Source organism: Tympanuchus pallidicinctus, unplaced genomic scaffold, assembly GCF_026119805.1.
Source record: "Tympanuchus pallidicinctus isolate F22 unplaced genomic scaffold, pur_lepc_1.0 scaffold10, whole genome shotgun sequence".
NCBI classification, from domain to species: domain Eukaryota; kingdom Metazoa; phylum Chordata; class Aves; order Galliformes; family Phasianidae; genus Tympanuchus; species Tympanuchus pallidicinctus.
The window spans coordinates 12,234,424-12,259,665 of record NW_026294619.1 but is presented as its reverse complement, the minus strand read 5'-3'; the positions used below and the strand labels follow the sequence as shown (position 1 = coordinate 12,259,665).

The 25,242-nt window shown below is 35.8% G+C and overlaps 1 protein-coding gene across 6 annotated transcripts in view; it reads right to left on the bottom strand.

Annotated features, from left to right (window-relative positions):
- The window catches only part of EPHA6 (EPH receptor A6), a 496,053-nt gene that overhangs the window by 117,186 nt on the left and 353,625 nt on the right, over positions 1-25,242 (bottom strand). For 5 of the 6 annotated variants that reach the window (XM_052703498.1, XM_052703517.1, XM_052703508.1 and 2 more), the window contains 4 exons: positions 16,884-16,992; positions 13,510-13,580; positions 9,999-10,124; positions 2,940-3,125 (listed from right to left, as the gene is read on the bottom strand). In XM_052703498.1, coding sequence (XP_052559458.1) covers positions 2,940-3,125; positions 9,999-10,124; positions 13,510-13,580; positions 16,884-16,992 — 492 coding nt within the window. Of the gene's footprint in view, positions 1-2,939; positions 3,126-9,998; positions 10,125-13,509; positions 13,581-16,883; positions 16,993-21,510; positions 21,609-25,242 lie in introns of all 6 variants that reach the window. The other variant, XM_052703538.1, reaches the window with a different exon arrangement.

Sequence of the window (25,242 nt, the reverse complement as noted above, 5' to 3'; positions counted from 1 at the left end):
AACTACTTGATCCAGATTCTGTGCTATGAAGTGTTTGCCTTGGCCTAGCAAATTGTCCTTGAAATGAACTTTGTTAGCCAAGAGCTTGCACTACAGCAATGTTTCTCTGCAATTAGGGTTCTCAGTTAGGACAAATGCAATTAGAAAAGAGGATTAAAATTCTGTTGAAGATCTACTTTTGAGAAAGCTTAGGTTAGCATTTTTTGCTGTATACAGTACATATTCCAGAGCAATTTTGGAAACAGTATCTTTTAGAAGTTCACATTTGCTGAGCTGGTAGCACTGGATAAGAGCTCACGTTTGTAATGAACAGACAAATTCATTATTGCCCCAGTCAATAGCTATTGATTTGGTAGAGCATTTCTGTTTATCACAATCAAATCCTTTTCTTTTTTGTTCAATAGTCAATGACACTGTAATGGAAGGTACTGCTTACAAACTGATGCAATGTACATTAGCAGCAGCTAGAAGTTAATGACTAACAGTTATAAAGAGGAAAGCGTGTGCTAAGAACAGCATTACACTTCTATTAATCAAAGTTACTGTATCCAATATGCCTTTATAGGTTAGTGGAACTGTAATGCACATCACTTAAAGAGTTTTTGCTATTATTAATCTAAGTTTTAACACAAAACAACTTTTAATCATGCTGTCATTGCATAAATAATTTGGCTAGGACAAGGTTCTGTCTGACTTTTATAGCACCCCTTTTAGTCATTGGAAACTTCTGTCCCTACTTTGCTTTTACAGTCTTAGAATCAGCATTTAGAGAGATATTGCTTTGTTCCCAGATAAGGACATGTCATTCTCTAACTACCACAAGTAGAGCAGTATTAAAGCAAAAGAGAAGCATACTAGAGTGCATGTGCCCATTGCTCAGCTTGCCTCCTAACTTGTTCTCTGCAGCAAAGCAGTACTGCACAACTTAGTACTTCACATTTTATATAATTTGCACTTTCCAGCTCTTAGGTTGAAATCTGATACCTTGTGTATTTTTTTCACTCTATAATTATTGTTGTATAATTGTTGTTTTAAACCTGCCCTACCTAAACCACATTTGCTTTCAAAGTTTTTCTTTTACATCTGAGAGTTCAATATAACTACAACAGTTACATCTATATTGTTATGTTACGTCTAAGCAAACGTTCCCAAAAAAATAATAGTGTGTTGAACCCAGAGAGAAAAGCACAACTACTAATGATGACTTCTTGACTTAAGGTTGTCTATAACCATTTTTCCTGTAGAACAGGAACAAACAGGCCAACACTGTAGCATTGATTTATCTGTTTGTTTCTGTTTTCTTAATGCAATTTGCATTTCTCTCTGGACTGATGATGAGGCATTACAGAAAGAAAATTTATAAATGTGGCAGAGATTAAACAACCATGCCATTGCCAAGTACATTATTCTGGAGGCTGTGTGCACCGACTAATTGGATTTAAACAGTGTTCATAAATTAAGGCCTTTAGAATTTTTCGGAGATGAGACACATTGCTACATTTACCATACGGATTTTGGTCACATGTGTGAAACTAGTGATGGCTGGTGAAATTCTAATTGATGTTATATTTCTCATTATGAATCAAGGAGCTAAGTTCAGTTTGGCTTCTATGTATTTACGCATCCCAACAAAGACATCCAATGCTTCTCCGTCAGCATTAACTTGTGCTCTTGTCTGCTGTCAGCAGAACAGCTACTGACAGGAGAGCAATGGAGACTAAGCCATATCTTTCCAGAAGCAAGCAACATAATGGATTTTGTTAGTCTAATAACCATGCATTCCTAAACAATAATGAATTTATTCTTGCAATACTGCGTGAAGAAGAACAAATTGATCTTCTTCATCTTAATTTAGAACCAGAGAGACAGATTTTCACAAGGTCATCCCTTAACTCTACTGAATTTCCATTCCAGGGACATGAGTTCAGGAGATGCAATCTCCTTTGTGCTCTGGTATGCTGTGTTTTTCAAACATAATTTAGATACTGTAACAAGGTGAAAATAAGAAATATTTGTATTCTTTGTATCTACTGTGAAGGTAAGAGGGCATCATTGTCTTACACACACAAAAACTTCCTCTTGATACATTCTGCAACGTTTTAAAAGAGAAATACAAGCAAGCATTCCAAATCGGCAAACAACATAGCTGGGTTGAGGCAATGATTAATTACAAGAAGAAAATGCCTTCTGAGCTTTAGCATAAAATACAGCAAAAAGTCAGCATTAAAGAAATTACTTGCACGTTAATAAGACCTTCATATAATACTTACGTTTTTCAGTATTTCATAAAAAAGTTAAATCTCAGATAAAAAATGCTAGACGTCAAAGAGATTGTTAGCCTCTTGGCAATTGCAATGTAAGACATTTTCATAGATTATTCTGGAATTTTAGTAAATCATTTGAAAGCGTGCAGTAAGTTTAAAATTGTTTGTATTTTTATTTCTTCAAAATAGCAATTTGATCTCTTCTGGTACCAAAATGAGCAAAATTCAACTGAAGAATCAGTGAGTGTTTGTGGGAGAGGAACAATATGGCTGCTAGCTATCTTAGAAACACTACAGGCTGAACTGACCTCACTGTTAACTCAGTTACATTGGTGGTTCTCTCTACTGAATTCCATTTGCCCATAGGCAAACTCTGCAATGCTGTTTCATATAAAACTGTAACAATTTTATTTGAATGAGGAGGATTTTTAGTTAAAAAAATCAAACCAAGCCAGAACAAATAACCAACACATTTCTAATTGAAAACAGGCTGTGTATTTCTCACTGTGCTCTCAAACTATGCAGTACCTGATGTCCCTAGATTTTACGTATTTTCTGAATACTGCAACCTGTATCAACTGTAGAATTCTTAATATTGATACTAGAAGACACAGAATGGGAAAACCAAGGAAAAGCTATTTATAGTATATTATATAGTATATTATAGTAACTTACTTTTTGTAACAACTCCTTCAAGACGAATTATATTTGGGTGATCAAACTGACCCATTATACTAGCTTCTCTCAGGAAATCTCTTCTTTGCCTGTCCATATAACCACCTTTCAGAGTTTTAATTGCAACAGGTATCTCTCTTTTTCCTGGTGTCTTCAGACGTCCACTGCATACTTCCCCAAATTCACCTTAAGTAGAAAAAATGTTAGATCATTCACAATGCCTAAGGAACCATTTGCACTAGTGAGCAGAAACAACTTTTTTTTTTTTTTAAATTAACCTTCAATAGTTGTCTTATAAATTGTCCTTTTTAATAACTCTATGTTATTTGTAGCCATTAAGAAAACTAGAACACAAAAATACCCAAGACTTGCACAGCCCATAGAACTAGATACTTTTCTTCTCAATAAAAATAGAGGATTGGATATTCAAGTTCATGAGTGACAACATTCATTGGTGCCACTACCCCGAGATCATGGGGACTGCAGCAGTCTAATCATCTGCTCTACATCGCATAGTTTATCCTCCTTAACTGAGACTTTGAAACTAAACTTTGGTATCAAAGTCTTTGTGATCTAAATGAGCATGCTATGAGGAAATAATGTAATGATGGTTAGATTTTAATTGTAATGATGACGAAATACCTTTCTGCAGATATTTGAGACAGACGTGGTATTAACACATATATGAATACAAATGCCACAACATCAGAATATCTGGCTTTCAGTTGTAGAAAGCACTTAAAAATGGACTTCTATTTTGCCCAGAAGAGCACTTCCATATGATTTATTTAAATGGCTTTATTGCTTACATGAAACTAATCGCCTATGTCACTTTTTGGACAGTCAAAGGACAACAGTTTCAGCAAATCAGGATTCTTGTGTAGTGAGAGGAATCCCAAAGCTTGCTTCAACTGATGTTCTGTGTAAGAAAGGGCCATTGAAGAAAGCACATCTTCTTGTATTCCCTTTACACATTTACTAGTTAAGTTTGTACGGAAGTCAGAACTTTTCTTTGATCTTGGAGCAACTCAGAAGTTATTTAAATCCCATACCAAATATTCTCTGGATGTCTGCAGGTCAGGTTTCAATGGGTCATAATTCAATAAATCAAAAACAGTGTTTATAAGAATGTGTCAAAGCACTTATCAGTTGCAGGGTATTTCCATAGCAAAATCAAATTTGATACCCCAGCTATTTTGGAATCAAAATTGCTGAAAAACAAAAAGAGTCATAAGAAGACCTACATTTATCTGGAGGATATAATTTGTTATAAACTGCAGTAAGTGATGTGGGAACTAGTTTTCCTTAAAGGTTAGCTACAGAATGAAGGAATATAAGAGAGCTCTATCCTATAAGAGTGTGATTAGATATAAACCAAATACAGAAGAGAAAGGATTGATTAGAAGTCCCACTTCAGAAAATTGTAACTGCCTGATATTATAAGATGAGAATGAATATTGTCACAAAGTCTTTATTTTATTAGGCTCTGTCACTTCCATTACAAAATAAAACAGGTTTTACGACCTAGTAAGATTCAGGAACAGTGGAGGGATTTAAAAAAAACCACCCACTTCATAGCTTGTCATTTGCTTCAAAACAGAGATATCACAGAAGTGCATGAGTGTAATTAACAGATGCTGAACATAACCTTTGAATAAATTAGCATATTCTAACAAAAGCCAAGTTTCCTAGGTCTCCTTCCTACCTATTTCTTTTGTGTTTATCTAATTTTTGAAAATAAATAAAAGTTTGTTTCCTAAAGATATGTTATGTGTATGAAAATAATGTCACAAGACTTATGCTCTGAGAATCTTGACAAAAGGGGAAGCTGTGCAGGGAATTTTATATGTATTTATCCCCTTTGTCAGTCTGCCTGCATGTGACACTTGAGAAAACAGTAGATGACCTGAACTTCCAGAATCCTACTACAAAACAAAATCACGAATCCTGAATGTTTTGAATGAGACAGAATCATAGAATCACAGCAAAAGAAGAAGCAATGAGCAGAAATGGAAATAGGAATTTCCTTCTGAGCGTGAGGAAAACTGCTTTACATGTGAGAATGACATAGCGCTGTCACAAGAAAGGTGGTGAAGTCTCCTTCTCTGGAGATGTTCAAGAGCATCCTGGGTGCTGTCCTGGGCACCCTGCTGTCGAGAACTGTTTCAGCAGTAATCCCCAGAGGTCCCTTTCACCCCAATGATTCTGTGATTTTGAGGAGATAATCAAGACAAATTCTACCTTTGCAACAGTAAAGGTATTTGTATATAGTATAAGTAGAAGCTAAGAGCCAGGTGTCAATGAAGTGACTGTTATTTCCTGCTCCACAGAAAAAGCTGTCAGTATCTAGAGAAAACAACAGAGTTCATTGTGTGCTCAGTTTTAATAGCATGTGTTTTAATGGTATAAAACTGATATGTCTTACTGTAAGTCATGCAAAAAGAAGCTAATTGAGCACTCCAGAGACTTGCCTTATGGAAGCCACACATTCCTTTTCTCACCTCGTCACAAAATACATGTTATTTAAAGTAAAACAGGAGTAGTCAGTCTACTTCAAAGCCCTATATGCATTCTTGTATTACTGCATGAGATCAAAACAAATATCTTACAATACATAATCGCTGTTGATAGAACTGAAAGGTTATAGCACCAAATACAGCTCAAGTCATTTCCCACACTTTCAGTCATTAGACCTTTGGGAAAATTGACAGAATAAAGAAAATACAAGGATAAGTGTCACTTTTAATAGAGACTTGACAAAGAATGTCTGGGAATTCCTTTTAAGAAGAGTGGCTGAAGATTTAAACTTAAGAGCAAGATATCTGGGGTAAAAAAAGCGTCACATATAGGACAAAACCAAAGGATGTCATTGCATGTCAGTAGGTGCAATGAGCTCAATACAAAATGAGGCTGAATGGGATAATCTGAAGAAAAATCTACAGCAAAGAAGGGCAAACTGTGGGAACTGTGGGAATTGGGAGTATAATGGAATATTTAATACTAAGGATAAAAAAAACCTTACCAAGTGTTTTGAAACCAAGAATATGCATTATGAAACTAAACAACAGTAAAATTTTGCTGTAAGTAGAGGATGCAATAAAAGGAAATTGACTAATCAACTTCACATTTTAAACAGCAACTATTGCTAGATTGTGGACTTCATTAGCACTTGTTTATTTGGTTGATATCACCATGGGAAATGAAAGCTAAGCACATTTATAGGTGTTCACTAAGTGTTTACAAAGTACTTAGCTTAGCTAACACTAAATTTACCTCCACTTAGTTAAGTGGAGGGATTTGATTTTAACTTTTTACAATTCCATAATCAGAAACACTGCTTGTGTTTTAATAGTATTATCCCCACACAGTTGCAATAGACTACTCAGTAGCAAATAACTTCTGTTTTGCTTTTGGTATTCTCATCTGCTTACTATTATAAATATTTGATCAAACTGCGAATGCCACTGCTGCTTTTACCCTCCTGTTTGAACCAGGGTATCAGCATAAGTTCTTCAAGGACAAACAAAAAAGATCATTAACAACTATTAACTTAGGTGCACGTTCATTCAATCAGAAGGTCTACAAAATAGCATCTTTGCTTTTCAGAGAATCCAGATGTAAGGTAGTAGTGAATGGGATAATGGGGAGCCTGACTAGGTGGCCAGCTTGAGTATGCATTGAGGTACAGTTTTGTTACTTTAATGCAGATCTTCATACTCTCCTGTGACAAACGGTGAACAATTTAGAAAGGATTTTGCAAAGCTTGTATTTTAATTGCTTTATTTACACCAAAGTACCAGAAGGAAGGACAGTAATTTGGAGTTTGTAAATGTACTGGAATATTGAAAGCATGACAAAGGGGAGTACTGGAATTGAAGTAAAAGGCTCAATTATTTGCCACCATGGAATGTAGTGGTTGTGTTCAAAAACATCAGCTTGGTAAATTCCACTAGGATTACTTGAAAGGATTTTAGCAAGAGATTATTATTTTTCTTTTCTCAAAGTGAGAAGTCTCATGGGCTCAGCAGCATTTTTTAACTTGTTGCTGCTTTGCTCTTTCTATTTTGGCTATTATGTCTGATAGCTGTAGCGATGAAAAATCTTGTCTTGAGTGTCAAAGCCATCTGCTATGGAACTAGTGAATTGCAAAGGGATTTTTGGACATGAATTTTTGTATTACAAAAGTAAACTCGAAACTACTTGCAGGAAAACATCAGTTTCAAATTTTTCTGTCCAAACAATCTATGAAAAAAATTGAATATTTGCAGTGTTTCAATCTGATATTTTGCAAAATAAAAGTTTTTAGTTCTTAAATGGAAAAAGTTTCTGTTTCAAAAAATTACAGAAATTCACAATGAAAACTTTTAATCAAAATAAGTTGATCAAAAAGTGCTGCTCTAAGAACTATATTAATTCAATTATTAATTTAAAGAGTTTTATCATTAATATTGATTCATTTGGTAAAATACTTTATTTTTTTCACTAATCTGAAAATCGTAAAAATATTTTAGAAGTAATTCTTCTGGGATGAGAAGCCTGTTTTACATATGGTTACAAAGTTTGGTACAGAATGAGAGAAAGCATAAGGGAAGCACCATGACTGCTGTGAATTACAGTAGTATGATATGTCCCCTAGCAGCTATCCAAGATAGAATTTGTGAGAATTTGTAGTCTCCCTGCCTTAGAAACAATATTTAACCTGTATCTTGCCTGCATGAAACTGGGTTTAAATTTCATCTGAAATAGTTCGCAAGTCCTACCAGGCAAATACCTTTGAAAATGGCAGATTATTCAGTAATTTTATAAGATTAAATAAATAAAAATAAAATACGTCAAAGCAGACAAAAAAATCACTCCTGGACTTACAACAAGAGAGATAGAGATACTGAATAAGGTATTTTCATAAATGAGTTAAGTTGAGAATAAGGACACAATTTTCATCTGAACAAAAATTGATACGCCCAACCCTCCTCTGTCATATTCCCCTTTGAAATCAGCAGCCATTTCAATGCTGAAGGTCTTTCAATATGCTTTGTAATCAGTATCTATAGTATGTCTGGAGAAAAGGAAGAAACAGAAGAAATCAAATACAATGTTTTCTGCAAAAGTCAGCCCTCTAAGGGCTTACGCTAATAACTCATATGGTGCACAGTGCCAGCTACACATTAGATACACATTATCTCTCTTAAACAATCAAGTATACTCTGTAGTACTCTTGCTATATGGAATTCAGGAAGAAACAGATTTTTCTCTCTTATTTTCAAGTCAGTACTTCTCTTCTCTGCTTGTTAACAGACCAGATTTTATGTCTACCATGTTATATGCGTTTATTTTCATGACATCTCCTACGGCATGAAACACCTTTAGCAGCGCAGTTTGTAACCAGCGTAGTAATGCACCATTAAATGAGGGACCTCAACTGAAAGATACCTCTCTCTTCCTAAGTGACTAAAACATATGAAGCCACGATAAAAAAGAAGAGTCACAGTGCATTATGTATTTTGATAATAATTTCCCTGACAATACCAGTTAGCAGTCCTATGACAGGCTCACTATGAACAAATTACAGAATTACAGCCTTTAATTTTTATTCTTTCTTAACCACTGTCACACTTCCACAAGGTGTAACTTTTTACACCTTTAGCTGCCTGCTGTACTTTGAATATTTTTTTTTCTTGATGGCATTACAATTAGAATAAGTAAAAAAGTAAAAAAAAATAAAAATCAAACAACAACAACAACAAAAACCCAGAGTTTTTATGAGGCTATTCATTTAGTAAGTAAAAAGCAGTATTGTTAAAGAACAGGCCAAGAACAGGTAGCTCAAAGATGGACAATGAAATCTGGATTGTACTAATTCTTACTAGAATGTTTGTAGTTAGTATTGTAAGTATCTTTAAGACAGCGATTTACAAAACTCAGTCACTGCTAACAGTATCCTACTGATGGAGAGAAATAACCATATTTTGTAAATTGTAGACACACATAGGGTTAATTCACAAGCAGAAAAGAAGTATCAGAGATGGAATCGGGGCTCAGAATTTCAGTGACTCAGTATAGATTAATATTTCTCAGCCACGGACAGTGTTCAGGCAACAACACTGAGGATGTAAGCAGGACAGAGAACTCCAGATTCTCCTGTCAATCCCTTTTGTTTTGATTTGTTCTAACAGTGAGAAATGGTGGTGGACATTCTGAATGATGACCTGTTGGTCAGAAGGCACGCACTGAGATCTACTAGTTTTAGAACCTCTTAAGAACCTATCTGAGCCTATACTCTCTAGGTCCTCAAACAACAGAGTAAAACAGACAGTAAACAATCTCAATTGGTCAATAATGACATGCCGTATGTCCTAGAGTTTCAGAACACAAGTTAAAAGAAATGATTTTGCAAGACTCTTCTCTTTACAAGTTTTTCTTCTCTGTAAGGAAATCTAATATCTGTGTCAAACATTCCTTTAAAGAGAAAGGAGAGCTCAGTGGGCTGGGTCAATCATACAGCAAATTCAAACAAAGTAAGAATTACTACATTTTCATAGTGCATAAAACTCATATAACACTGCAAAGACAGAACGACAGAGAGGGTCAGAAGGAGTGTAACAGTTCTTAGAGAATAGCTCCATTAGGGACTTTCCAGAAGCACAAAACCCAATGAGTACTAAACTGAGAGAATATATATGGATAACGTTTGATTACATATGTTTTCTTATTGTTTCTTTTCTAAACAGAAAAGCACAGTAGTACTAATGCTAATTGTATCATATTTTATCTTCCTCATTGTTTTCCAATCTATTTAGAAAGTCTATCTGTACCAGAACTCCACAAGCTTGTTGAAGCATCTGAGCTGCATGGGAGAATAAGCACATGGAGATCCTTAGCAGCAACAGTGCAGGAAAACTGCTGATACAACTTTAGATCAGAAGCTGAGTGATACTTGAGAATACAGTGGTCAATCAGTGAAGTATGCCCACATTTGTACTACTTGTCTACTTGCATTATCATAGCAACTTCAGAAAAACAGTCCTTTCATGCATAGCTTCTGAGTGTATATGCTTTTACCTGCCCCAATAACTCTCTCAATACGAATTCTTGAAGGATCTATCTCCTTTGCAAATTCATGGACAGCAAGGGATGGGTCTTCATATGTGTCTGGATCAATATATGTTTTGATTCCTGGGAAACGTACTGCAAAACAGAGAGAACGCTAAGAGTCAACAATTCTTTGATACTCATATACTACAACAATATGTGTTTTACTTCTTCTTTTTTTAAAATTAATATATATATATCATTTTAAAATTGTCAGAACCTAACAAAGGATGACTCCAAAACCAGCTACTGATTTCACAGAAACTGTAGGATATACAAGAGTTATTCTCATTTGCTGCAAGTTTGGAAGTACTAGGTCTTCAAAGACTGAGCACAGACTTACATATTCCTTTTTATTCTTATTTATCCTTCGAGTGCTTTTTAGTTTTTTCGTTTGTTTGTTTGTTTTAGTTTTTTTTTTTTTTTTTTTCTTTTTTCCCCAAGTGATTCTTGTAAGACATTATAGTTCACCTTCTGAGGTAGAGGACAAACTTCTGTCAATCTGACACAATCAAAACCATTCAAAATTACTGCCTGAAAATGTCACCAATGTTCTGCAGGACTCCGCTGTAATTCCCTAATATATTCTAGGTGAGTGAAAGCATGGAATTGTTTTCAGGATTGTTGCAGTGCATGGTTCTATCAGTCTTCATTTTAGCTTGGTATTGGAGTAAAACCCAGAGAAAAATACAGGTACTAGGTTCTCTAAATGCTCTGAATGCCATATATCATTGCTTGCTGGTTACTATCATGTTTGCTGGTTACACAGGTGCCACAGGAACAAAAAGTCAAAGGCCTTTAAAAAACTCTATTTTTGAATTTCAACTGATAAGACAATGTCAACTTCTGGTGCAGTTTTGTCTTTGTTGCAGCTGAACACAAGCACCTCCTGAGGAAAAAAGTTAAATAATAGCCCTACATAAGTTTTGAGGAAAATACTATTCTAGGTAAGACAAAGTGGTTTTTTCTTTCTTTTTTTTTTTTTTTCTCTCCCCAATTGTAAGTATTCCCTTTCTAATTGCCATTTAATATTTTTGTCTGAAGAAACTCTTTGTTGTCTTTGCACTTAACTCATATCCTGAAGAAATTTTTCAAGTACAGTTGGTAAACTGGGAAACTACAACCTTAGAAAATGCAGAGAGCTGCTCACTTGGAAGAGTGTCTACAGAGACACCAAGTGAAGGCTCAAAGATATGAGGAAAAGCAGATCCTCAGGACTGACAGTGATTACTGCCAAGCAGTTTAAATTCCTGTTTGTTACTCCTTGGACAATTTAGACTGTCATTTACTTGGAAAACACAGCTTGCTAATTTACTTCTGTCTTTTACTGGTGGACTGATAAACATTCCTTTTGCCAACCAGGTCCAGTCTTTGAGATTTTTTCCTCTCAGAATGGGTCCTGGAGGACTGTGCTGCTTTGTTCTATGCTGATCAGTTTGCACAACCAATGAGCCAGGTGCAAGATGAGAACAAAAATACCCAGATCCATTAACAAAGCTTTAATAATTTCTGTCTGCTTCCTAGGAGATGGCTGCAGCAACAGTAGGTTAGTGCCAGATTGCTTTGGCAGGTTCCAGCAAGCCATCATTTTCTGGCATGTCTAATACCCCTAGTGCTTCTGAGTGCAGCATGTCCAAGAACTTATGTTGTTTCTTTTGGACTATCTGGATGGGAATTTTTTTTTGGCTCCTGCTATGTGGTGATTAAGTTCTGGAAAACTTTCAATTCATTAACAGACATTGATGTAGATGGTGCATCAACTTCACAGGGTATTGCAGCTGGGTCCAGAGAACCTCTTCAAAAAGAATTAAGTACTACATAATCTTTTTCCTCTTATCACTTAGTGGATGAGTCCAAAGTACTTCATTATCTGATGCACCTAAATGCAGTAGATGACACCTAGTTCAGGGCATACAAATGTGGATGGGCTTCATCAAATCACCTGCAGTACCCATTTGAACCAATGCTGACGAGAGAACACATGCTATATTCAAATGTGAAGCACACCAAACATCATGGGATTTCACGTTATCAGCTGACCCTTTCCTAACTCCCTTCAAAGGGCATGGTTCCTGAAATCTTCCTCTAAGTCAGAAAGGTTTCCCAAGGGAGATAGGATGGATAAACATAAAGATGGTTCTCCTCTGTGCGCAGCAGAGGAAACAAAACATGGATATGACTAAGCTGGTAATAGGAATAGTCAATTTTAACCAGTGTAAGTTTTACTGTAAAATTTCTTTCAAAAAGCTTCAACCTGTTTAGGAGAGGTCATCCCTACACTGATCCAGGTAGAAACTCTGCAGCTGCCTAAATTGTTTCAGGTTAAGACGCCGGATACCAAAACAATAAATAGCCCACAGTCAGGCAAGAATTGCTACTAGCATGAAATGGCACTTCTGGTGGAGGCACTAATTGCTCCATTGTAAAGGAAGGAATATTGTTGGCTACAGTTTTAGCTACTGGAGTAACTCACAGTAGCTCCTCTTTATCCTTTATCCTATGGAACACATGATCTGGGAAATGCTCCTTCAAGTCTGATGCTTTGATAACTGCAAACGAATGAGAGGCCTCATAAGATGAAGCTTTGTGTCAGTGTGAAATAGGGTCATCATTTGTCCTGGCATGAAAGACACCGAGTGAGGCTTTTCTCAAATTCAGGTATGGCCTCCAGAGGCATATATGAAACTCTGCAGCAGGAAGGTTTTTGTTTGCTGCTCTTCCTGATCAGATTTGAAAACAAATGACAAACAAATCTAAGAAATATCTTTTATAGTATAATGTGCCCCTTCTCGATATGGAAGGAGCCTCGATACAGTTTTGTCACACAAAAAATGATTTTATTTCTTGTGATGTAGCTTTTGTCTTGATCATGATAATTCTAGAGATGTTGTCAAAAGGAATAAAAAATTAATCAAACTACAAAGACCTTCCTACAAGCTAACAATAAATATAACCTTTTTTTTTTTTTTAATCAACTCCAACATAAAACAATCAGACTACTAATTTAAACTAAGTAGCTACACTTAGCTAAATAACTTAACACTCTGCCCATGAGAGTTTTTCTTTCACAGTAGTGATCAGTAAGCAAGAGAGAGAAGGAAGTCTTATTTGTTGTGTGGCTGGAAGTGTAGATCCCAAAAGACACTAATAGAGAACTAAATACAAATAAGGAACATGGTCACTAGGAGTGGAATTTTGAGGCAGATAATCAACATGGCCCAGTCCAGTGATGAATTCACAAAAATGCACCTGGAAAATTGACAAATATGATTAATAGAACACAAAAGAATCCTTTTGTGAATTCAGTGTGAATTGTTCTAGAGAGCATACAAATAAGAACCGTCTTGATGGTGCAGATAATAAGGAAATATGCAAATGGCTAGATTAAAATATCAAGGGCAAAAGATGAAGAGAAAACCATGAATCCTTTTCATTTAGAATATAATACATATTTTATGTAACACAGTGTTAAACTACTTACAATTTCCATTTTGCAAATGAGCCCTTCTCTTCTCTTCAGATTTCATTTTGGCCTTTATGTACCACTGGCATCTTTTAAGAAAAGTAAGTAAGGTTTTTATTAAAATGAATATCATGCATAAAATAAATGTACATTAAGTTTTCTCTGCAGTTTTATGAAAGCCAAAGTCTTTACATTCTGCATCCACAGACATTTGGTATTGACACTAAGGAGAGAAACAAACCTGAAGAACTACAAGCAGATTGGATATCAGTGAAGATAAATCACAGGTGGATGATTAGTAGTTAACACAACTACCAAAGTTTGATGCAATACCTTATTCCCATGCTTGAAAGAATGTTGATACTTATATTATTTTTCTGCACCCTTGTTTGCATACATTGATTCACACAGACCAAATCTTATCCTAATAACTCTTATTCCCAGTGGGTCAAAAAGCTTATAATTTCTTCATAAGATAAGTTCTTTGAGTTCAACTGGGTTCATAAGAAAATAATTTTTTTGTATCCATTAGGACCGGTATTTTTCCTTCTGTTAGCTCTGTTCAGCCTGTCAGGCACAGACTAGCTTTCCTGTGTTCATATTAAACTTATAACACAAACTAAAATTATTGATTGTATTTCTAGTGAAATAGTAATCATGGAGTTATGAGAAACAAGTGAACACATTCACCACATATCAATGGTTCATTCAAACTACTGAAAAAGACTGAAAAAGGTCACTCACAAATGCATTCACTGCTGTGGAGATGAACCCTTGAAGAGCAGAAACTTCTGAAGCTAACATACCTGGCAATAAGTTGTACGTACACTAATGTATGGAAACACTAACCACAGTATTTTCAGCTTCTGTGGAAATCTCTGCATTGTTGTCACCAGTTGCTGTGACCAGTAGTTTCCAATTACCAAGAACAATACTGAACACAAAGTGTTACACTTGGAATACACTTGGTCTGACCAGAGGAACACTCAGAGAAATAGCCCTCTAAACCCTTAAAATTCTCCCTAGTATTCAAAGCCCCAGAATTTGACTACAAATGCCAGTGAGAACCAGCAGTGGACTCTTCCAGTTCCAGCTCCTACTACTGTTAGCTAGAAAAATCACTTGAAAGGAATAATTTGTGTAATGATAAATCACAGTAAGCTTTACTACTCTGTTTTCCAGAGTTTAGCCAAGACCCCAGTCTCACTGCCTACATTGTACCTTCAAGTCACTATTGCTTTCATTTTACTACCTGCAATGGAGAGCCATGTCTCTTGCTTGCTCTTGGTGGATAACCGCTCAGTGGAGTGCAGAGGCAGGTAGGTGCTCATTTAACCCAGCCTCTTCACTATGAATCAGCATCAGCAGCGATGTGACTCAGTAGCTCATCAAATTGCTAATTCTAAACAGCAAAGAGCACATCTGTAGTATACCAATCCCATTCTTCATGCTGAAATTTGTCTCCAGTACTACAGCAAATAGTATTTATTCAAAATTTTCTTGCTCTGTCTTCTATGCAGTACATTCTTATCATTTAATTAAGAAGTACTTAAAAATGAATTTACATCTTACATAATTGAAATGGTTCAATTGAGTGAAATGTTAGAAAGCTAAGAGAATCTCTGATATCTTTAACATTAGCAAACAGGAAGAATAAACCTAGAAAGAAACTCATTTCCTTTTTTTTTTTTTTTATTCCCTGAGTGTTTTATCAGGGAAAAGTTTGGCTTGGGCTTTTAGGAATTGCTCTCAAGGATTCCAGAGAATCATTTTCTCTGAAAGTCTGTTTTTGAATAACTCTTCTGTCTGAAAGAGAGTAATGTTTGTCAATGTTTCTAGTAATTGTACGAATATTTTACAAGCTTCTAAGATTGAGATTACAGTGTGTTCCAATGTGAGTCGCTTCAGTTAAATAAAATGTTAGACTTAACCAGATTTATTATTATTCACATAATGCCTGCACTGTTACATCATTTTCTTTCCTAATCAGAGGTAATGGTATAAAAACAACAGAAAAATATTTACAAATCTGAATGCACAGCACTGCCTGTTAATATCAACCCAATCTGTAATGACCATTAGCACCTTCATAGAAGTAACTTTAACATCTTTCATCCAAAGGACAGACTCTAAACAGGCCCAAGAATTGCGCAAAACCCCTTCCAAACCCCAGATTTATCTGTCCCAAAGCAAACTTCATGGAGAACCCTCCTCACATGGAGGCTCTTCCACCAGTTTTATGCATATGAAGAAAGGAGAGGCAAAAAGAGTATGAATGGCCCAAAGACTACACAGTTCCTCCTACAGAACTTACTGCAAGAGATATGAGCCCGACTCCTTCTGCTTAGCCCATACCTCTACAGAATATTAGGAATTTTTAAGGCTTTTTTGACCCAAAGCAGAACTGCGGTGCCACTAATGTCTTACAGAGCAAGTGTGGACGTACTGTCTCTATCCTTTTAAATTCTGATTATTTCCTGGTAGAAAGAAACAAAATCCTAAAGTCACACACACAAAAAAACCAGATGCTCTGTGTCACGTGTTCATCTTGAGCTCCAGCAAGGTCTGGGATTCTGACCACTACCTGCATTTTTAGCAAGTCTGTTAAGAATTTGTGCATTCCCTTGAACTTTCAGCGTGCAGTTGAGCACAGCATCAAGCCAGTCAAATCAAAACAGTTTCTAAACCATTAGCACAATGTCTTTATTTGATTCTGACCAACATACCAATTGAGGAAAGGTAGACAATTAGCACTGTGCTAAAAGGAATAAAATGGACTTGCAAGAATAAAAATCACCAACATTATAAAAAATAATCAGTGAATTCACTTGCTACAGCGCTGTTGTAACGTAGATTTACAAGAGTATCTGCAATAAAATGTTAATGAACAAAACAGGAAGCTAAATCATCCCAATATTCTAGAGTAAGGTTTTCCTCGATTTAATTTCATTTCATAATTCTTATGTTCTCTCTTGATAAATGCACAAGTGTACATATCATACACAGCTATGTAAGATATTTTTGCCTATAAACTTAATATAGCAAAAAAAAAACCAAAAATTGTCCACACAATGTCTTTACCAAACTATACTGCCAGTCCCAAGACATCAGAAATCCTAAAGTTACATTCTCCAAAGCTTTGCAATTTACAGTTAAGGGATTTTATAATAAATATTGTGTTTTGTGTTCTTTTCTTTGTCTTCTAATGTTAGTTGCATTGTATTTTAAATTTTGTTCTCCTCCTGCCCATATCAGCAGGAAAGACGGTCAGAAACTTATTTAAAAAAAAAAAACTCTGAAAATGTGGCTACATTGCTTAGCTATTCTTTATAAATTCTTAGGCTTGGATAACACAGACCCCGAGCAAATGAGAACAGTGTAGATTTAATTACCTCCCAGTGATCAGGAAGAACAAAGTGAGGATGACCAGGAGAGTGAATCCACCAACAGCAGCAGTGGCAATCACGAGAATCTGTCCCTGCTCTGCAGCCATATCAGAAGCTGAAAGAGAGGCACAAAGAAAGAGGTTGAAGTTCCAGCACCTGGGATTCATGCAAAATGGGTGACAACATTTAACTAGCCACAAGTTGCAATTACTCTGTAGTAGTTCTCTTGGTGCTTAGACCAGACATGATGTGAGAATGTATCATCTGTGAAGTGAAAAACCTTCAGCTGTGTACCAGCTATGAAGAAGTGTGGAATACTTCTAAAGGTTTCTAAAATGAGAAGCACCATCAGGCACTTGCAATTTACTAAGATCTGAGAATGACTGGATTTTGGACATAAAACTAGAACAAATGTATTGCCGTTTTAGCTTAACCTTGCTTGTTATTAAAAAATATCTGTGCATCTAACTATCCAAAACAAAGTCAGCAGCAGTATTACACATGTAGGAATTCAGTAGAATCTTAAGCAGAAAAAGCACATGTAACATGTAGCCTGACACACCCTTCTATGTTTTTAGTATTTAGATTTATTGTTACAGATTTATACGTCTATCTTTAATATGCTTTGAGGCCTGGCATCACTGCAACAGAAAAAAATGATTCTTTTATGCTTCATGTTTTTCTCTGTTATTTTTTGTAGGTCATTTAGCAGGTAAAAAAGATCATTTGAAATAGTCTGTAGAGGCTTGAGCTATTATGTTTTCATTATAATATTAAATATTTATTTTGATGAAGTACCTGCTCATAGTCAGGATGATCCTCATTGTGCAAGTACTACTCAATACGAGAACCATATCTCCCGCTTTGTGACTTTTTTATTCTTAAAGTAAACACAGTTACACTTCTATTTTTTCATATGACATTTACCTAATTTTTACTTTCTTTTTTCTATAAGAAACACAATATTGTTCTAGAAGAAGAATACACATTTCACAGGATCACAGAATCACAGTTACCTCTGAGAACAACAGTAAGTAAGTGTAGAAAAGAAAATAAATTCTAGATTTATTAAGAAAGCAACTTTGACTTTGTAAACTTCCCAACAAAATCTTTCAGTTTTCTTTGGGCATCAGATGATTACAGCTTCTAGCTGCTGTAAAAAGAAAGCTCAGCAGCCTGTTTCTCACTTTCCAGTTGATGAAGCCCAATACAATGCACACATCACTGCCTAAAGCCTCATAAAAAGCTGTATTCAAGAAAAAACATTTGTCTTCTAAATATTTGTGAGAGGTTTAGAAGTTAGCATTGTAAACTGGCTTTGTAATAAAAGTGAAACAAATAAAGGTAGTAGTAACTTATGTCCAATTTTCAGCAAAACCAACTTGTTAAATTTCTGACATTAGATTTCTGCCCATATAATTTAATGGAGATATGCAGAGGCAGTAAACTATAAGGCATTCAGTATCTGTGGTCATAAACTCTCCTTAGACAAGTTAAATGCACGCATCTTCCGATAAATTATGTATCAAAAGCCTTTATCAAATACTCACTAAATAGCTAATCTCCAAAACAGAATCTAGTGGTACCACAGGAATGGATCTGCATTATCTTATGCTCCACAGTGTCAGGTTTAGTTGAAAAAATTCAGCATATAGTACGGTGCCACAGAAATAAAAAGGCAAATATAATAGGCTGTCCAACTCAAACACTGAATATGATTTCAGACTAGCAAGGGTTATGCTAAATGTTGTAAAGATGGACAGGGTCAGTCTGAAGTTGTAACGGGTAAGGGAGGTTTTCAATGACTATATCTTGCCCAGTTTCCATTTCTGTAATGGAAGTGAGAGAACAAACTACAAGCTATTTATTTATTTACTTATTTATTTATAGGAAAAGGAGTGCAAAAATAGTGACTTTAGCAAGTGATGCTTTCAGATAAATTAGCTGAGATTTTCTTCAACAGCATTCCATTAAAATAAAACAAAACTCAGGGCCTTGCTTCAAGATTATTCAAGTTCTGTGTGGAAATGTAGGAACTGATCCTATTGTCTAAAAAGGCCCTGTGCTGTATACTAAAACGAAAAATGCTGTTGTTCTGAATTGTTCCCACTGGATGAAGCTGCTTGGAGTTTTACTTAAAGCTGACTACAAGCTATCAGTTTAATAATATACACATTTCCTATCAGGAACCACAGTCAAGTTCATGAATGGAGAGAAGTTCCCCACCAACTTAGTTCTTTTTGTGTCTAACTGATATACCTTTAAGTTGAGACTGTATACTCTTAAAAATGTTTGTTCTGTTTCTAGCATATGTATTTCACTGTATTGGTACAGATGCCATAGCCCATTTGACTACAGAGGGCCTTTCAAGCCTGAAACTTCTTGATGACCTTAATTTATTTGTCAGATAAAAATGTGAAATGACAGACAAATATAATTGGAAAATGCGGATTTGTTAAAAACTGTCAGAGAAACAGGTAGAGCAAAATGATAGTAATACTTATTTTTGCTTGAAGTGATCCTTCCAGAAATCAATGGAGGCACAGTGCAGTGAACAACACATAGATAACTACAAAGGCCATGTGTGTGCATACAGCATCCTTGCACACAGGTTCTACAAAACGCTCTCCAGGCAAGGAGAATATGTTAATGTTGGAAACTCAATAATGACAATTTTTGAACAATTTTTGCTGTCCAAAATGAAATTCTGCATGTCCCTTGATCTTTCTGTTCTTTCTCATTTTTCAGTTTCTCTTCTAATTAAGGAAATGTCCTAATTAAGGAAAAGTTGTAAATAATAAAGGCTTTAACAGGTATTGTTTTGGTTGTGTCCATTCTTTACTCATTTTTCGTCATTTCCTGCTTTTTTATGTCATTTTTCCTCTCCATCATCTGTGCATATTTATATATGTCCCCATATTTCTCCTCAAGAGTATTCTTGTTTATGTAAGACAGAAAAACTAAGTTAAAAAAACAACGATGAATGCAAATTCAAGCAAGTTTCTGCAACTTATTTTATCTTTTGATGTGTACATGTTATAGTGCTGCATTTAATCATGGGATCACACAGCCATTTTCCCAGAATATTATTCATTAGATATCAGGGCCAAAGTTTGTGTAACTAAAATCAGTTTTCTGTTTTCTTTACAATTTGTAGTGCATTATCTTAATCAGCACCTGCTGACTGTGCACAGGGATTGATAGTTCCGTGATCACAGGGATGAACATGGCTGTATGGTCTATGGGGATACACTCCACTTGACAGTTGTCATGAACAGGCAAGGAGCTGAGAAAGCTCTCAAGGAACAGGAATGTGTAAACCACCAGCAGATCCAATGGGAAAATGACTGCCAACTGACTGCCTCTTTCCTTATTCTCCTGTTCCTGTTTGCATTTATGACATTACACCTGTCTGCAGTGACATTCCCGCGGCAGTGTAAATTGGGAGGTTGGTTCTGTACACCTTCAGCTGTTCGCAGCAGCACTGGAAAGAAAAAGGTTAGTGTTTGCTATGGTTCCCTTGCTGGTGTTCCAAGATGCAAAAGGATTTGTCTCCCAGGCTTTTTGCTCCAGAGATGTCTCATGAGAGAGCTTAGAACCTGTCTGAGTGGCTGTTATGTACGGCATTTTGTTTCATTCCTTCTGCCCATCTGCTCAACACGTTCATTTTGACAAAAGCATATTTTTAAAAATGAGTGGCATGAGGCAAAGATAAGGATGGATTTATGAGTTACCCAGCAGATGACTAGATAGTACAGTGTAAGGTTTGGGTGTCAGAACTTTTCAGCATAGTGTATGTACCACTGACACAAAGCGGTGCACTGATTGTAAAACTACCATACATGTCATACATAATTCTATCCCAAATTATATTATCTATGCAAACTGTTTACTCACATTACTCTTCATGATTTACTCAGAAGTACGTTATTTGCTTAAAATGACACTTAAGAGTTCCTAATTGCATTATTCCAGATTCCTTGCTCAATAATGTGTACAGTTTCCTTGCTAAATAAGAATTTCTTAATTCATTTTGAGATCAGTTCAGATCCTGCCAGTTATTCTTTATATTCAAGCTCTGTCTCAGTTACAACTTTTCACTGGGTTCTTCACCCAAATGCGTAGAGGAGGACCTGCACTTCCCCTTCTCTCTGGAATGAAGAGAAATATCTGATGCCTCTTCACTTCCTCACTTGGAAGACTGTGAGAAATGGCGCATAAATTTTATTCACAGCACAAGACAATAAAAGAAAAAGAGAATCTTCCAGTTCTATTTTCCACTTTTCTTTGAGCAAATGTCTCCAAAATCTTTTAGAAGGTTGTGTATTCGGTATAAAAGGTCTGGCAGCCTTAATGATAGCTCTCCTCTGTCTCTCAGCTACATGCTTTAGTTATTTCAGTTTGACATCTATCAGGCAGCAGACCTTCCAGCAGTGTGAAAGATAAAGTAGTGACAGAAAGACAGCTAGACAGATAATAGTGAGTAGCTGTGAGATAGATAAGTATGGATGGTGAGAACTGGAGCTCTAACAGACAGTACGGACTGTCAGATGGATTTACAAGGCACTGTAAGCAACAGAGCTAAAGAACAATAGGAAAGAAAAATAAAGGGTCTAATAAGGGTTACCTTCACCTTTCCAGAAGCGCTGCAGTTCCTGTGAGCTGATGGTCTCCAGTCTCAGAGGGTATGTGGGAAAAGGAGCAGGCAATGGAATGGAAAGCTTAAAAGGGCTTTTAAAAGTGAAATGAAATACTATTACTAGTATAAGTTTGCATTAATTCTTTGCATAAATTGACTTGAAAAGCTTCTTTTCAAAGTGTTGCCAATAACATTAACTTCCTGACCAGTAGGTGAATGGAAAGCCTGTGATAAAAAATTAAGATCTGAGCAAGGAATTGCTCTTGTTTAGGAAATTAAGACAGAAAGTAAAGACTCTGGAACTTCTGGGAACCAGACAGGGTAAGCTCATATTAGAAGACCAAATGGCTGAAAATATGAAACACAGTAAGGAAACATTTCGAGATTAAAATGAGACACCCTGAGGTATCCAGTACTGACTACAACTGAATGAAGAGCAGGACTAAGCAGACATGGGGATGGATACAGCAAGGCAGTTTTTAAATAGGAGGTAAGTGCAGTCTGTTTGTTTGTTGGTTTCATTCAGGAATTGGAATTACTATTGTGAAAACAGTGTTCTGACAAAACAAACAAACAAACAAACAAAAAAACCCCTCAACTTTGCACTGGCAACTTAATGTGTTTCTAAAAATCCTAGAGACAGATTCTCTAACATGGCATGAATCAAGGCAAGCGCTTGAAACAATACTGGAGAGACTCCTGTCAGAATCAATGATTCAAGACTCTCCTCTGGAGTTCTGGAAAAATGGATCTCAAAGTCTCACTCACATGTGACTACAAATCCAAAAATAGCCTGATTTGAGGCTGAAAAATTACAGATAAATGTTGTGGATGTGGGAATAGAAGGAAGAACACGAGGATTAACAGATGTGGTAGTACAAGAAAAATCACCATCTGCACCTATATTAAAGAAATTAAAGTTACTTTTTCCACAAGAACAGAGTTTTTCAGACCAATTAATGTCTTACAGTCCTCATAAGATAATTAATGTCAAACAGTCCTCGAGCTACTCTATTATAATTTCTGTTTCTTGTTTTGTTTTTAAAATTATTATTCTGACGTAGTTGAGCCATCTAGGAGTCTACATTGATTTTTTAAAAACCACAATGTGGTTACTTTTGCCACACTCTATTCAGTTGAAGCAGTAGCCTGCACTGCACCTTAAAAAGTCTGCCCCTTAAGCCCCTTCTACGACGAGCCAAGTTTTCTGTCAGATACAAATTTCTTTCCTGATGATGGGAAGTCTGGTATGGAAACCACACTTGGATTCAGAACAAACCCTGCAAAAGACAGTCACAGCATGGAAACACTGCACTGACTACCAGCAGAAAATTGTTCAATCTTTTACAGATTCCTGTAGGCACCAGGGCCTCTGAATTGAGACTATAAGAAACATTCGTCAGAAAAAGAAAAAAGAAAAAAAGGAAAGCTTTGAACTGTTGCATCTATAAACCAACCAACCAAACAAGAAAAATCCACCCTGCTGAAACAGGGTGACTGCTAAAAATGGCAATGAGGAAAATGGTCAAAAGCTGTAGTTAATATGCTTTGCAAACGTGTTACATGGAAATTTCCCAGCAGCAGCCTCTTAGTTACAACAGTGGAAGAAATCTCTCACAGTATCCATCCCTACTTCCTTGAAATGACAATTTTTCTGACTTTTCTAGATAACTACATTTCCCTTCAGGAAGTACAAATGTTACTCTTTTAGCTGTCTCTGCATCAGGGAGAGTTCTTTCTCCATTATCATGCTCTCCAAGTAATGATTGCCTCAGTTTGTTGGCCAGGAGGTTGGAGGGCTTCCTAAAAAACTGACCACCACTGTATGACTGCTTGTTCATGGCTCCTACGCAGTTGATCTTTCTGTTTCATGCACCACATTTAATAATTTTACCAAAACTCCTTGGTGTTCCTAGTAACAAAGTATCTTATTTTATCCTACGGAATTGAAGCAGCATAGATAGCGTTTCAACCAATAAACTGGAGAAGGCATGATGGCACCGTTCTACCCAAGGTGTTGACAGACAAATGTCACAACTGAATACTCAACATTTGTTGCATTACTTTAAAGAAAAATCTGCATTATGGACTGCTCACTGTACTACTATTTATTAACAAGATATGTCAATTTCCAAACAAGATAAATGGAATACCTTTGGTTGTTCTGGAATCGGTCCCTAAATTCTTCTAGATGCTAACATTCAACATGTAAAACCTCAAAACCTGAAGTATTTATTGTAATTTTTATGAGATTGTTGGTGGATAAAATTCATTTTGAAAACAAATACTTTTCAAAGACTCTATTCTTCCCAGTCTTTTAATGAAAATGTTAACTTCCTACGAAATCAGTATAGCTCACATTAACTTCAAATCTGGCTAATTGAAAACCCACAAAAAGTAATTGTAAGTGTGGAATTTTCACAAAGTAGCTTGTTTCCAATAGGTACGGTTTGAGGGAGCTGTAACAGTCTGTCCTGGTCTAATATTATTTAGAGTTTTTCAGAATAATAAAGAACAATATATATTAAAAAGCTAGAAAAACTTCAGCTGAAATGCACATTCTCAGAGAAGTAAATGATAAGAGATTATTACATAGCTTGATTTGGATTGCTTTGTAAGATTGGTGCATGCCAGCAAATTTGACTTATCATTTATTTGCACTCAACTGACCATTCAAAATAAGTCTAAGCACAACCCTTCTCAATCACTACATCTAGAAGTAGGTCAATATCTTGGAATACAAGAGTATCCACAGAATTGTTGTTTTGTCAATCAGTTGCGTAATGCAATCCTCTATTTGAACAGCAAGTGCTTGGATCTATAAATAAAACTGAATTAATAGGAGGTAAGTAGTGTTATGATTGCTTACTGTATCATAAACAGGTTTCCTTCTCCCTCTCAGTTCAGTATCAGGTTCAATTCTGATGCTATAGCTCAGAAAAGATGGTAAAATTCTACAATGATTCTGTGTTTGGATAAAATGACTTTTAAAGTCAGAAGAGGATTATGAAATCCAAGTTAAAAAAACAAAATCAGGTCATAAGCACACGACAAATTTTAAAGTATAAAGACTAAATGATAGAACTATCTGTCTCTAAATATTCTGAGCTGCCCATCGCTGAAAGACTGTAAGTCCAGACTGTTTATGGGAGATGTTACATTTCAATCTGCTTTCATTAGCTGACTGGAAAAGCTTCAGTTACAGAGGTGCTGTTAATGTTACAAAAGGAGTTCAAACGAATAGCCATAATAATCTGATAGTGCATTAAAGCTTAGAATAGGCCTGCTTCTAAAACACTGCTTTGAGGAAGCAAGATATTCGGAAAGTATAAAGGTACAATTTGACTGGTCATTGAGAACTGCTTCCATTTGAAATAAGTAATATTTACCAGCATGTACACTTCCCATTTTTTTCCTTTTAAATTTGAAGTAATACTTACTGTTCTAACAGGCCTTTGAACAACCCTTTCAATTAAACAGAGGTATTCATCTAGCACCATTTCAAACAGCTACAAAATTTCCCTCTACCCCCATCTCCGTTGATCATAAGCAAAGCCTACATTTCCTCTGTTCATATTTCCTTTCAATCACTCAACGATATCATTTTGTAACAAATTAAATACTTTTAGTTAGGAATAAGCCTAAGCAATAAATGTTGGTAAACAGTAAATATATAATGTACATGTTTTACTATTAAGATTCACAGTGAATACTTAGAAGTCATGA